Source organism: Dermochelys coriacea, chromosome 26 (genome assembly GCF_009764565.3).
Source record: "Dermochelys coriacea isolate rDerCor1 chromosome 26, rDerCor1.pri.v4, whole genome shotgun sequence".
NCBI classification, from domain to species: Eukaryota; Metazoa; Chordata; order Testudines; family Dermochelyidae; genus Dermochelys; species Dermochelys coriacea.
This window is the reverse complement of record NC_050093.1, coordinates 11261845-11277234: the sequence shown is the minus strand read 5'-3', so window position 1 is coordinate 11277234 and position 15390 is coordinate 11261845. Positions and strand designations below refer to the sequence as shown.

The 15390-nt window shown below is 44.8% G+C and overlaps 1 protein-coding gene across 1 annotated transcript in view; it reads right to left on the bottom strand.

The window, feature by feature from the left end:
* The window catches only part of ANXA4 (annexin A4), a 27685-nt gene extending 12295 nt beyond the window's left edge, over nucleotides 1-15390 (bottom strand). The window contains exons 1-5 of the mRNA XM_038384796.2: nucleotides 15215-15390; nucleotides 7239-7296; nucleotides 5211-5298; nucleotides 3733-3827; nucleotides 660-773 (exon numbers count right to left, since the gene is read on the bottom strand). Of these exons, the coding sequence (XP_038240724.1) occupies nucleotides 660-773; nucleotides 3733-3827; nucleotides 5211-5298; nucleotides 7239-7247 (306 nt within the window). The 5' untranslated portion in view covers nucleotides 7248-7296; nucleotides 15215-15390. The remainder of the gene's footprint in view (nucleotides 1-659; nucleotides 774-3732; nucleotides 3828-5210; nucleotides 5299-7238; nucleotides 7297-15214) is intronic.

The following is a 15390-nucleotide window of genomic DNA, read 5'->3' as shown; positions in this document are numbered from 1 at the left end:
TTACAGTGTGTATGATAAACCCATTGTTTCATGTTCTCTGTGTGTGTATATCAATCTCCCCTGTTTTTTCCACCAAATGCATCCGATGAAGTGAGCTGTAGCTCACGAAAGCTTATGCTCTAATAAATTTGTTAGTCTCTAAGGTGCCACAAGTACTCCTTTTCTTGTTACTAGTCAGGTTACTAGGCTAGACGGACCACTGAGCTGACTCAGTGTGGCCATTCTTATGTTCTTATTAGTGCATAGACCGTGTACCTCTTTCAGTGTCAAGCCTGATTTTGCAAGTGGGTAGCAGGATAAAGGACTATGCATGGCCCTTAGTGTGAACGTAATTCATATTGCAACTTTTAACAATCTAGCTGTCTTATACCGAACACATCACCATGTTCATTTTCTTATTGACCAATAGAACAAAATGGAAGAACACAGTCCAGAAAGTGTTTGAAGATTTAATGCACACGTTCTATTCAGGTTCTTATACAACCCTCATTAGCTTAGTAGCGGAGAGCACCTTCCAGAATTGTGTTAAGTGACGTGAACTAGCACCCTGTCACACATTCTTTCTTCCTCCTTCTGGAGAAGTTGCATGGGGAATGTTTAATTCATGCCACATACTGAACTCACTGGTGTTTTGGTAACATCAGTGAATATTTACCAACCTTCATGGCCCTCTTCAGTTCCTGCACATCGTACAGTGTGATGGAAGTCATCAATCCAGTTATCACCTTCTCAAAATTCCCACTCAGCTCAGACTTCAAATCGTCAATCAAATGCTAGAAAACCAGGGAAGGTGATAAATAGCCATGAGAACAGAAAGCCCCACTCCTCTACGTAGATGCTGGAACTAGGAGTGCTGGCACTTTGCCACATCTCCTGGCTTAAAATGGTTCCCATCATATACACGGTTTACAGTTTGATTCAATGGCTTTCAGCACCCCTGCTATGCAAATTGTTCCAGTACTCCTGCTATTCTAAACAAAACTCCTAGCTGAATTCCAACTCTGGTAATTCCAGTTCATCATGTCTAACTCCTGCTCTGCATTCAGATAGTCCGGTGGTTAGGGCACTAGCTTATGACTTGGGAGACCAGGTTCAATCCCTTGCTCCACCACAGATTGCATCCTCTTGGGCAAGTGACTTAGATCTACACCTAAAATATAGGTTGACCTAGCTATGTCGCTCAAATTCACACCCCTGAGAGATGTAGTGAGGCCAACCTAAACCTAGTGGTGTCTCCACTAGGGCTAAAGGAAGAATTTTTCCTTGACCTAGCTACTACCTCTCAAGGGGGTAGATTAACTACAGCAGTGGGAAAACCCCTTCTGTTGCTGTAGCAAGTGCCTACTCTACAGGGCTAGAGGGGCACAGCTGCAGTGTCATAGCATCTGTAGCATAGACAAGGCTTCAGTCTCTGGGCTCAGTTCCCCAGCTGTAAAACAGGGATCATAGCACTGCCCTGCCTCCTAGGGGTGTTGTGGGAATAAACACATTAAAGATAGTGAAGCGCTTTGATTTCCACAGATGAACAACACTACGTGAGAGATTGGTTTGGGAATGATGATGATACCTGAGAGGCTATTTTTCACATCTTCTCCCAACATCATCCATGCCTGATTTTAGCAGCTTCGCCATTCACTTGTTCATGTGGGTGTTTAACATTTCTGTCTAAAGCCATTTTCGTTCCACGTTTTGCTTTTAATCATTGTGGGCATAGGCAGAGGAGAACGTGGGCAGCAACTCAGGGCTGGTTCACACTAGAAAGATGTACCGCTTTATCTATTCCAGTATAGCTAGTGGTACAACCCTTCCCCATCTCCCAGTAGGGATGTAATTAGACCAGTATAAAGGTGCTTAGTCTGCCATAGCTGTTTCTGGTTCAGTAAGCAAAGGTTACCTTTATATTGTAAGCTCTTTGGGGCATCTTTTTATTGTGTTTGTACAGCACCTAGCACAATGGGATCAGGGTCCATGACTGAGGCTCCTAAGACTACAGTAATACAAATTAATAATAATATTGGTATAACTGAGTCCACACTACTTCATACGCTGGTATAACTCTCAATAAACAATACATTTCTAAAGGACATAAGGTATAGCCGTATAACTCTTCTAGTGTGGACCAGGCCTTAGAATAATATCTTGGTCGGCTTTGTAAGGCCGATCATCATTTTGGAAGCCTCCCCAAGAGACTTCACTTCTTGGTGCCTCCTTTTAGCCATCTAAACCAGTGATTCTTAACCTGGGGTGCACGCACCCCCTGGGGGTGTGAGATGCCCTTTCTGGGGGTGCCAGACATGCCAGATTTTTGTAGAAGGTAAATCATCAAACACACAAATTAAGCACAGGTACGTAAGTACAACTACTTTGTTTCATCAAACCTATGTATTTATTAACGTTATACGTTTTTTAATGATTACTTAATATACAAAAAAAATATATCTAGGTTTAAAGAACTGACCTACTTCAACTATTTTTGATAAGGGGTGCGAGAACATATTTTGAGACCTAAAGGGGTGCAGGCTGCAGTAAAGGTTAAGAACCACTGATCTAAATGGAATACAATAGCATACACCAACCTTACCGGGGTGTGACGAGGACGGATTCATCTGAGGATCCGAAAGCCTTTTAAAAACCCATTAATGAAAGGCACCATAAAAAGCAGGAAGAATTAAAAAAAAACCAACCAACACAAAAACACACCTTTAAGCAGATCACTGCAAAGTGACCCTTATTTGGAAACTGGGCTAGTTTTCTTAATGCTTGTCACACTCTTTGAAGCCTGTGAATCAGACTGTTGCAGTACTTTTGAACAATCTTGTAGGTATGGTAGCCTTAAAGTAAACTAGTAAAGTAGATTAAATGGCAGTTAGCACTAAATCCTTGAAAAGCAGCATTTATGTGCTTGTCCGTGGATGGAGTATGAGGGGTAGGGCACAGTGGGGTGAATTACCAGGTGGGCAGGTGACTATTAAGATGGGTCAGTAGTTCACCCCGCCATTAGTTTTATTAGCGGTGGCCTCCAGTGAGCAGATGTGTTCCCCTGGAACCACTTTCTTTACAGGCCGCAGACGATCCTGCTCAACAAATAACCAGCATGTGCTCAGAATGTTTACACAAGATAAAAGGCAAGGCTTTAATGTCAGGTTAAGCAAATTAAACTGAATCAGCCATTAATCCCTTGGTGCCAGGGGATCCGGACATTCAGCAGCCCTTTTCACCATGCGCATAGGCCAGAGGGTCAGAGGAGCCACTAAATTGGAGTGCTCAGCTTGAGATCTAGAGTTTGCTGGGCATCCAGACACCAGCAGTTCACCTTGACTTCAGTTTTGCGGGTGTTAGTACTCAGCACCTCTGAAAAAATTGAACTTAAATATCAAAAAAAAAAAAAACCTAAAACCCTGAAAATTAGTGGAGACTTGATGATTTGGGCTTTAAGGCCATGTGGTATTAAGGATCATCCACTAGATAGCATAAAGGCGAGCGTGTGGATAGATTGCTTGACCAAATTTCTGCTATATGTTGGTGGATAATCTTAACAGATACCCTACAATTTTCTTTGGACGAGCAACCGCACTGAAGCGAATGGAGATTGCAGTGAGCTTTACGCTAAGGCCAGCAAAAGTTTTGTCTTGCCTCTCCACAACGGAATGAGGGAAGTCAGTAATTTTCCAGACAAATCATGTAGTCCAGGAATTGTCTAGATCATAATCATCAAATTCAGAGGCTACCTACCCTGCCAATAGTGGATTTATAGGTGATTAGAATTTGCTGACGTTGGGATATACTCCTCTTGGCCACGATATCGATGATGGCATCTTCATCTGTACCTGGGGGAAGACACAAGAAAGCCAGCCAGGTTGTTATTATTATAAATAAGTATTAATTTTGAAGCAGGCAACTCAGCTGACTTGCCAGGTGACACAAACCATTTTTATTCCTTCTAAAACCTGATTTTCTACGCAACTAGAGAACTAGCATTAGAGTACGTTTGGCTACCATCTTGGCCAACATATTGGGGATTGAATGGGGAACCTCCATAGTAAAGAGCATACAGTGCTAGAGCTTTCTCTAAAGAGACAGGGTTCCCTAGGTGGGGCTGTAACGGGCTCCCATCCTCTGGGGACTGGGCATGGAGGGCGCCTTATAACTTTCACTTGTCAGTGGGTTACACACTTCGGAAGTTTTTTAGCATCCCCTTGTTAGGAATGCATTTTATCATGACTTCCAACCACGCCACCTTGGGCTGAGAGTCAGTCTGACGTCATAAGCCCGGCCATCAGTTGGATGGGAGACCTCCAAGAAAACAGAAGAGGACACTGACAGTTTACAAGAGAGCCCTCTTCCCACAGAGGCAGTCCTGACATAGTACCTCAATAGGATGTTGGGAGCACCCGATTCCAGGAGAGACAAATCACAGGCTGATTAAAGACAGTCTTGTGGTTAAAGCCAGGGCTTAGAGCTGGGTTTTATTTCCAGCTGTGCCACAGATTTCCTGGGTGACGTTGGATGGAATCCCTGCATCCCTCTCTGTGCCTCAGTTCCCCCATCTGGAGAGTGGAGATAATGTCGCTTCCTTACTTTGCAGGAGTGTTGTGGGGATAGATTTATTATCAATGTGTGAATGAGCCGCTGAGATGGTATATTTCAGAGTAGCAGCCGTGTTAGTCTGCATTCGCAAAAAGAAAAGGAGTACTTGTGGCACCTTAGTGACTAACAAATTTATTAGAGCATAAGCTTTCGTGAGCTACAGCTCACTTCAAATGCATCCGATGAAGTGAGATGGTATAGTGACAGACAGGTAGGCTTCTGCTGCTCTCCATGATCAAACATCCAGAAGACAAATAAACTCCACCCCCTTCCTGTAGGGTTTGAGGCAGTGCTGTCCTTTCCCATTCTGCCCCGTTATATTCCCTCTGCTCAGATAGTGTTAAACTGAAATGCCTTCCATTTGGATAGTGTTCTTTATTTGTGCCAAAGCTGCCTTGTAGTGTTATATACTACACAACAGCTGCCCTGTTCCACCCCAGAAATGGCTGCATTTCATGATCAGATGAGGTGACCCCCATCTCCGGTTTGTAGAGAGCTTGGGGGCAGGAGTCAGTAGAGAAACATAAGTTACCAAACTTTTGCTCTAGTGAGCTGTACAACGTGCAGGATGCTGGCACTCCGAGGCGAGAGGGTTAGAATCTTAAAAATATATACAAGCTCACCAAGCCCCTTCATGGCTTTCCTTAGTTTCTGTGCATCTTCCTCAGCACTGAAGCCCAAGGCCGCCTTGATTGTGCCCCGGTTTCCAGCCTAAAGATACAGAACATCAATTATTAAAGAGAGAACCAGAGAAGAACTCATGAAAAATCCCAGTTATATACAGATTCTCCTGGAGGGGAGACGAGTTACAAAACTGAGGAGTTGGTTTGTGTTTCGATAAGATGAGAGTCCATTTAGCCGTACAGCAGGTTACATAAGAATGGCCAGACTGGGTCAGACCAATGGTCCATCTAGCCCAGTAACTGGTCTTGTGACAGTGGCCAATGCCACTTGTTTCAGAAGGAATGAACAGAAAAGAGCAATTATCGAGTGATCTATTGCCTGTCATCCAGTCCCATTTTCTGACAAACAGAGGCTAGGAACACCCAGAGCGTGGGGTTGCATCCCTGACCATCTTTGGCTTACACCCATGGATGGACCTATCCTCAATGAAGTTACCTAATTCTTTTCTGAATCCAGTTATACGTTTGGCCTTCACAACATCCCTTAGCAAGGAGTTCCACAGGTTGACTGGGCGTTGCATGAAGAAACGTGCATATCTTTGTTTTAAACCTGCTGCATATTAATTTCATTGGGTGACCCCTGGTTCTTGTGTTACGTGAAGGAGTAAATAACAACACTTCCTGATTCACTTTCTCTACACCATTCATGATTTTGTAGACCTCTATCATACTCCACCCTCCCCCAATCAGTCATCTGTTTTCCAAGCCCAACTGTCCCAGTCTTCTTACTCACTCCTCATATGGAAGCTGTTCCATCCCCATGATGATATTTGTTGCCCTTCTCTGTACCTTTTCCAACTCTAATGTATCTTTTTTGAGATGAGGCAACAAGAACTGCACGCAGTATTCAAGGTGCGGGCGTACCATAGGTTTATATAGTGGCACTATGACGTTTTCTGTCTTATTATTGATCCTTCTCCTCATGGGTCCTAACATTCTGTTAGCTTTTTTGACTGCAGAGACAAGCTTCCATTCTGCCCTAAGCCGTCACCTCCCCCTGCAAGAGAGAGACTGCTACAGGGGCCTTCTCTTTCAATTGAGGAGTAAGCCACATTGGCATGGGAAACCCCTGGCTGCTGCCTGCACCGTACTTGTTCTGCAATTCAATAAACGACTCTATTCTCCTGGCCTGCCAATCTGGCGCCTTTGTTAAATCCCGTTGTGGCATCTCCCTTTAGTATCAATCGTTACCCATATCATCATGAAAGAATCAATTCCCTATAAGGCTCCTACATGGCATTTTTTACAATGGTGGGAAAATACCATCATTTCCATTTTACAGATGGAGAAACAGAGGCACAGGGAGGTGCTGGAGTGACTTAATCATGTCAGAGAGATTAGAACCTGGATGTTGACACCCAACCCAGGGCCAGATCCACTGACTCACACTGCCTGCTTCTTTTCCTACTGAACAATGAGAGTCTTTCCATTCACTTCAATGCTCAATGCATAAGGCCATTAGGCCCACATCCTGAAAGGTATTTGGGCACCTCACTCACACTGAAATAAATGGGAATAGATGCCTAAATACCTTTCAGGATGTGGGCCTTAATGCCTAAACAGGGGCAATTTGGCAGGAAGATCTTAGGCCTTTGACATGAATAGCTGGCTACAACTTGGATGGGCACTGTAGAGATCTTAGGAACTTGTTGGGCTTACTGTCATAGGACTAAGCGACCTCTTGACGTCTCTTCCAGCCCTAAATTTCCATAAGTCGATAGCAAAACTCGTTGATTTTGGTGCAAGACCTGGCCCTTAGTAAATATATAGATTACTGAAGACAATCCACATTCTAGTATGAGGAAATAGGCAGCAATGAGTCCTTCCCACTGTGTCTGGCAGCGCTAGCCCTCTTCTTGCTACATCGTTTTTCTAAGTAAATATAATTGCACTAATCAGATAAATGTAGTCAATGCAGGGACTGACTCTACCTAGCACAGCCTGGTACCTGGAAGCAAATACTCTCACCTTTGCCATAGTATTCAGTTAATATTTTAAACGTCAAGGTCCCCAAACAGATGGTTATCTGCAATAAAAAAAAGAAAGAAAGAGGGAGTGTTGATAAAAAGGAAGTGTCCTAGAAAATAATTGACAGAATTCACTCTCTCTGCCTCTATCCCAAGGGGATTTAAATCAATGGGGCTGGTTCTTCCTGACACTGTAAAGAAATAACATAACTGCTTCATTCTTCAAGGTAAAAGTCAATAACTGTTCACCAACATTCTTGTTCCAATAGGTTACATTCACCTCTGAGATAACTACTAACATCCAAGTTGTACTGAACAAACTATTATTATTAACAGGTAAAGGCAGATTAAGAATTACAGCGATACTTACCACATTTGGATATTTATAGCTATCCATGACTTCAAACATCAGATTGAGCCACTAAACATATGCTGGTGACATAAACATGACTCGGGCTGCTAAGTGTTATTACAATACAAATAATAAATAATAACGAATGGGAGATCTGTAGCATAACACACAGTTAATACCTAGAGAACACACTTGATTTAAACAAAAAGCATTGTGTTACAAAACATATATTCGTTTATTCTGACCCTTGGGGTTTGCCAGGATAGAGAGGAAGCGATGGATTGTACTGTAGTGCATATTGCACAAATAATGAAGTCTGAGCGAGAGGAGAACTCACTGGAATGCTGTTAGCCTAGCAATCTCTCTCAGCTAGGTTGTGTGCGAGACTCTTCACGGTGGTCAGTCAGCAAGCGGGTGGAATTCAGCCCTGTGCAGAGCATGAGCCCATAGCCTAGGTATCACTTAAACCCTGTTTGGAGGATGTAAGTGTTGCTCGGTCTTGTTTCAGCCCTCTGCTCCGGGGGTAAATCTCACACCGGGAGAATTAACAAGGTTCTGTTCCATCACTAGAATAACTAGTTAGCTCCTTGAGGTGTATGGTCCAGTAACTAGAGCATAGGCTAGGGAGTCTGGACAGATGGATTCTCATCCCAGCACCTCCCACCTGCTTACTGTGTGGCCTTGAACAGGTCTCTTGGGGGCAGATTATTAAAGATATTTAGGCATCTAAAGAGGTCGATGGGCATCTTTGGAATATTCATAAATGCCTAGGTGCCTAACTCCCATTGGCCCTTAACTTCTCAGTGTCTCCGTTCACCTATCTATACAATTGGATAATAATCTCAAGAAGCTTTGCAAAACTCTTTGAGATCTTCCTTTGAAAGGTACTGTAAGTAGAGCTGGGGTTTGCTGGCAATTTTGAAGAGAAAATATACTGATGTAGGTTGAACGAACACGTCATTTCAATTTCAACCATTTGAAAACATTTAGAAAATAAAATTAAAGTTGAGAAACAAAGTAGTTTCAAACCAAAAAGATTGAAGGTCATTTCAAAAGTGACAAAACAAACTGTTTGATTGGGGGGAGGGGACAGAGGGAGCAAACCAACAATTCAGCAGAATCTACACAAATGTGCAAAATGTTTTGGTGTCAGCGAATCTGAAATTTTTCGCCAGAAAGAGTTTCAGCTGAAAATTTTTGCTCAGTTTTAACTAAATTACCCAGAGATCTGGGAAAGAAATTCTAATTTAGGGTTCAGATATTTAGGTATAGGATTTACTCTTCTGGTTTTAATGAGCATGTCCTTGAAAAGGCTCAGGGTTCTGCACACGTTGTCTGAGTAGTTGCAGTTAGAATATATAATTCCATGAAAACCCACAGCTGGAACTTGCTTTTAAAGCTCTGAAAATTCCATAGACTGTTTAGTTGCCATTTCCCAGAGCCCAGTTTTTATAGACATATTTATTTCTGTTTTAATTAAGGAAGCCTAAAAACTATAAATGAACATAATCAAAAGCTATAAATAGCCTTTCCCAAGCTCATTTATTCCAGCTATGGGGAGGGGGAAAGGAAAAGTCATAATCTGGCCCACGCATTTAAAACAAGGACTCACATCTTGTCCATGTCAAGAGCTACTACTCTTACGGTGAATAGCACGTGGAGTTCAATGGAGCTAGTACAGAGGCAACAGAACTATCCCCCGGAGCCATTTCACCTGACTGTTACAAACCCAGCGGTGCTGTGGGATTATGCTGTTTCAGCAATGTTGATTCAGCTGCGACTTTTGTTGGTGTTTGTGAGAAGTAAGGAGGCCCCATGTGCCGGATTATTAAGAAACACTAGATTTACAAGGAGGAAAGACTAGGAGTTGAGACACAAGAACCCAGATCTTCAGCCGGTGGCAGCTCCATTAAATTCAATGCAGCTAGGCTGATTTACCCCAGTGGAGGATCTGGCCCATATAACGCTAGCTGAATGTTCTCTCTCTTCTTTGGTTCCATAGTTATTGCAGACATATACAATATTGACCACGGCAGCTTGAAAGGACGAGTTAACCGTGATGATAAGGCTTAACTGGAGTGTTGCGTCCAGTTCTGGGCACCGCATTTCAAGAAAGATGTGGACAAACTAGAGAAAGTCCGAGGACGGCAACAAAATTGATTACAGGTCAGGAAAACATGACCGATGAGGAAAGATTGAAAAAACTGGGTTTGTTTAGTCTGCAGAAGAGAAGACTTGGTGGACTTCTGATAACAGTTTTCAGGTACGTAAAAGATTGTTACAAGGAGGAGGGTGAAAAATTGTTCTCTTGCACTTCTGAGGATAGGGCAAGAAGCAATGGGCTTAAATTGCAGCAAGGGAGATTTTAGTTAGGAAGTGTTTTCCAATGTCTAACTGTCTGGGTCAGGAAAACATGACCGATGAGGAAAGATTGAAAAAACTGGGTTTGTTTAGTCTGCAGAAGAGAAGACTTGGTGGACTTCTGATAACAGTTTTCAGGTACGTAAAAGATTGTTACAAGGAGGAGGGTGAAAAATTGTTCTCTTGCACCTCTGAGGATAGGGCAAGACGCAATGGGCTTAAATTGCAGCAAGGGAGATTTTAGTTAGGAAGTGTTTTCCAATGTCTAACTGTCTGGGTAGCATTGGAAGCTAAGCATTGGAACAAATTGCCTAGGGAGGTTGTGGAATCTCCATTATTAGAGGTTTTTAAGAACAGGTTAGACAAACACTTCTCCACAATAGTCTAGTTATTATGTAGTCCTGCCCCGAGTGCAGGGGATTGGACTAGGTGACCTATTGAGGTCCCTTCCAGTCCTACGCTTCTAGGATTCTATGTTGTGACGTTCTCTATTTCTCTCATTCTAGACCTTACTTCCGTTCCAGACAATCTTGACATTCCCCTATTTATTAGTGTAAGCTATCTATTATTGCACCCATGTATGATCATGCCACTCAGTTTATCAAGAGCTGGGGAGGTTAAAAAATTAATTCCACATCATTTAAAAAACTTCTCCCATTTTGGCTTTTTCTACATGGACCCAGAAAGGTGTCCCTGGACAATGACAAGTTGAGAGATCAATATTTTCGGCCTGAGTTTTCCCAGAGTGTCCACTTACTTTGGCGGGGGTCTTAGCTTCTGGGTACTCCAATTGAGACAACTTCTCTCAAGGCCTGATTTGAAAGGTGCTGAACACCCATATCTTCAGTTAATTTCAATGAGAGGCAAGGGTGCTCAGCAGCTCTGAAAATTAGGCACCAAGTAGTGCCTCCATTTGGACACTCAGAACCCCCCTCCCCCCCCAAAAAAAAAGAGCAGACCCTTGAAAATGCAGGCCAGCCATAGCATACTATCTGTTGCAAAACCCTTGTTCCAGTTGGGAATCAGTCTACGATAGTTAGCTGAGCAAAGCTGTGCAGACAACATCTCACTTCGGTGGGGGCAGAATTGCCTACAGCATCTTTATATTGGGTCTTTTGGCACAGTGGAACGACACATGAAGTTACCGTGGAAGAGAGAAAGGTGGGTGTGGTAATACCTTTTATTGGACCGACTTCTGTGGAAAGATGTCTTGCCAGATGAACATGAGAAGTTACTGCAAGAGTTTTATGTTCTAACTTGGCTGCATTGATAAATGAATCATTTATACTGCATACAGAAAAGTGCTAGGCCCCCCCTGAAAAAAAGACAGCTCTGAAGAGCTTAGGAGAAGACCGAACAAAGAAAGAAGGTCATACTGCATTCAGGTTCATTAAGAACAATTTTCCAAAGCGCCGGAGTGACTTAGAATACGTCTGCACTGCAAAAAAATAAAAATACAAACCCGCAGGAGTGAGCCTCAGAGCCTGGGTCAACTGACTCGGGCTCCTGCTACGGGGCTAAAAACAGCAGTGAGATGTTCTCGCTCGGGCTGAGACTCGCTCGGGCTCGGAGACTCGCTGAGACTCGCTCGGGCTCGGAGATTCACACACCTCGCAGGGTTTCAGACTTGGGCTCCCACCTGAGCAGGGATGTCTATGCTGCTATTTTAGCCCCATAGCACAAGCCTGAGTCAGCTGATCCAGGCTCTGAGACTTGCTGTTTTGAGATTTTTTTATAGTGTACAAAACCATTTAGGCTCTTAAGTGCTCTTTTCAAAAGTGACATGGACACTTAGGAGCCCGAGTCCCATCAACTTTCAATGTAATGCATTCACTGCACTGAAAGACCATGGGAGTCAGGACCCTAAGTGACCAAGTCACTTTTGAAAATGGGACTTGGGAGCCTATGGACAATCGCAGAGGAGGAGATGGGCTGGACCGATGATCATGCAGGACAAAAACATTCAGAGATTTTTGAATGAGTTGGAAAATAGATCAATGAAACCTATGACAGAACGGAATTAATTTATCCACAGTCGCCAGAATTAAAACAGACCATCTCCAAGTCCTATTGATTAAATGCACATAGACCACCCACTCAAGAAGTTAGAAGTGCCACAGACTTCACCTTACATTCTGAGGGCTCATCTACACCGGCACTTTACAACACTGCAACTTTCTCGCTCAGGGGTGTGAAAGAACATCCCTCTGAGCGCCGCAAGTTTCAGTGCTGTAAAGTGCCAGTGTAGACAGTGCATCAGTGCTGGGAGCTATGCCCCTCATGCTGCAACTACACAAGCCACGGCAGTGCTTTAACATTGCCAGTGAAGATGTGCCCTTAGTAATCTGGAGACTGATTCTCCACTGACTTGCACCTTGTGCAGGTAATTTATATTGGTACAAAGCGGGTGTAGACTGCGATCATTGATTTGGTAACACTCACACCCACTTTGAACTGTTGCACTTTGTGTAGTCACATGCACAGCAGTGGAGAGTCAAGCCCGTAACGTCCTTTTCACTGTTCTGACCACATTGATTTATTTTTCATTGTGCAAGTGGAGAGAAATCAGTGGAGTCAGTTTCACTTTGGCTAAGTGTCCCTGGGCTGCAAAACGTTTCAGGGATGAAACGTTGATTTTTGTTTTAAGTGAAAATTTCTGTGAATTTTAAAAGTAAATTGAGGGAAATTTTCAACTGGTATGGGGTTTTGCGAGACTAAAAATCCAAATGTAGAGCCTGGTTTGAGTTGCTTTCATCCCTTTTAGCAAGACATTAATTAAAAAAACCACAACTTCGAAGTTCCACAGAGGTTTTCCACCTGCACTGGAAAACACTGCTCAAGTTGTTTGTATCCAGAAGCAGGAGTAACACAGATGTTTGTGTTCAAATTGACTAGAGGAAATAACAAAAGCAGAATTTTTCTTAGATAAACAAAGAGACGGAGGAAGACAGCCTAAAAACAAATGAGGTGACCAAAAAAAAAAAAAAACCAAACACCCCAACCAAACAAAGAATATAAGGCAGAGACATCCCCAAAAGATCTAGGGCAACTGCTCCTGACAGCTCCCACTGAAACTTATGCACTTTTGGAACCTTCAGAGAGACTACCTGGAATCTAACTTGGTCTGTAACAGGTTGCTAGAGTCCCTTCAGAATGATTTTTAATTCCGTCTGAAATGATCCAGAGTCAGGCCTGAAGTAAATAAAAACTAGAGGGCAAATCCCGCTGACTTTGGGCCTGCTTCACCATTTCCATCCATGAAAAGTGGGTGTAAAATGCTACCAAATCAGAATGGAAGTACGGTCCATCCATTCCTTACTGGTGTAACTGAAACCACAAGGTGTAGGTCACTGGTGATTCAGACCCTGTATTCAGGCAAAGTTCCCACTGACCTTCTGTCCTGTTGAACTTAATGGAACCAGTTCTCCTCTCACTTTCACTCCTGATTTCACATCAGTGTCTTGATCAAAGTTAATGACTTAAATAGATATGAGAGGAGAACCAGTCCCAATGGAAAATTTGTCTGAAAAGCAATAGTAGGATTTAGTGCCTGGTAAATAAAGCAGAAAATCCAGCGGAACACTTCCATGATAGCTCCTCCCACCAAAAACAGACGTTTTGGTGTTCAGCCTGAATTTTTAGATTCCACCCTCACTATTCTACCCAACAGATAATCAGGAATGCCATAATCTTTTGATCACCAAAGGCAACATTTGCAGCTCTATGAGAGCCCTAAGCCTGATCCTGTAAAATGCTTTTGTCCCTGCTTAACGCTATACTATCATGAGCAGTCCTACTGAAGTCAAAGTGACTATTGGATTCGGTGGTTGCAGGATTGGGGCCCTAGTGAGCCGAACCCCTGAACCTGCAATCGGATCCACTAGCAGCAATCCCTGTATGCCTGCCAACATAGCCCCACTTAGTGAGGGTGAAGCAATATCTTTTATTGGATCAACTTCTGTTGGTGAAAGAGACAAGCTCTGGAGCCACACAAAGCTCTCCTTCAGAGGCCCATTCCAGAATAAGAGAGTGTCCACACAAGCAGTTATTCTGGAATAGCTATTGTACTTTAAATTCACACTCAGCCTTATTCCGGAATAACTTCTCCATATAGACAAGCCCTTTTAAAGGGGAAAAGTACACATTGAAACCTGCATTTTATGCCTATAATTGGATTTTTCTGAATGTGTAAATCAATGAATTAGAGCAGGAACCAGGTGTGCCCTTTCCATGGCATTGTTAGGGCTCAGCCTAGGGTTTGTAATGGAAACACTGAAAGTCTCAGGGATCAGCTATCTGGAAGAGCAGGTGCAGGATTTCCTTGACTGCTTCTCGCCTGCCATATCCACCTCCTCAAACAGACCCTCCAAACCCCACCAAATTGGCTCTGCCACCACTAACTGCTTTCTATGCAATGGGCCAGTCCCCTCTCAGTTCGGATGGGGTCATTCTGGGAGGATTTAATTGCCTTCCGTGGGGTGATGCCAGACTCACACTGGCATAAGCAAGAGCAGACTCTGGCCCCCAAGCTCCCCTTTCCTTCCCAGAGCTGACACCTTCCAGCCCCTCCCCACCCACTCAGCTCACTAGAAGCCGCAGCTGGTGCCCTATCTGACGGCTGAGACTCCTTCCTTCTCCCCACCCATCTCCACTCCCCACCGCCTGCCTAGCCAAATGCGAGCTGCCACCCCGCAGTCCAGGCGGGCTGGGCCATTCCTGGGGCGTCCCGGCAGCAGCGGGGTGAAGTAAACTTTTCACCATCCCCCAACAGGACAGGGGTGGAGGGTGTCTCCGAGTCAGGTTCCTCTTTCCGATGCGTTAGGGCCCTGGGCCCTGCCTGGCCTGCGGAGAAGGGGGGAGAATATCCAGGTCCCGAGCCCACTGTGGGCTGGCAGAGCCCCTGGGCCAGGCTGTGCGCCCTGGGCCAGGCTGTGCGCCCTGGGCCCTGCCCTCCCGTGCGCCCTTGGGCCCTGCTGTGCGCCCCTGGGCCAGGCTGTGCGCGCCCTTCCAAGCGCTTATTACAGGGGGAAGGGACCTGGGTGCGCTCCCACGCCCAAGCTCCCTGTGATGCAGGATCGGGGTCCCCCCAAGTCCCCAACGCTGCGAGGAGAGGGGCTGGGGAGCCGCCCTGGCTGCGCTGCCGCGTTTGGAAAGCGGAGTTCCCCGTGGCGCGCTGGGGAGCCCGGGCGCCGCCAGCCGCAGCACCGGGAGACGCGGGTCCCAACCCCCTGCGGGGGGGTCTGCCTGGAAAAAGGGCCACTCACCCGCTGCTCCAGAGGCCGCGGCGTCCGCTGCTCTCGAGTGTGGCGGGGAGGCTAATCTCGAGCCCTCTTGGGCTTGACAAAAAGGCAGGACACGCCCTGACTCTGGGATGGGGACTCATCGGATTGCAGATCTGGAAAGAACTCGTCACTAGCTCCGCTTTCACTCGGGGGAGGGG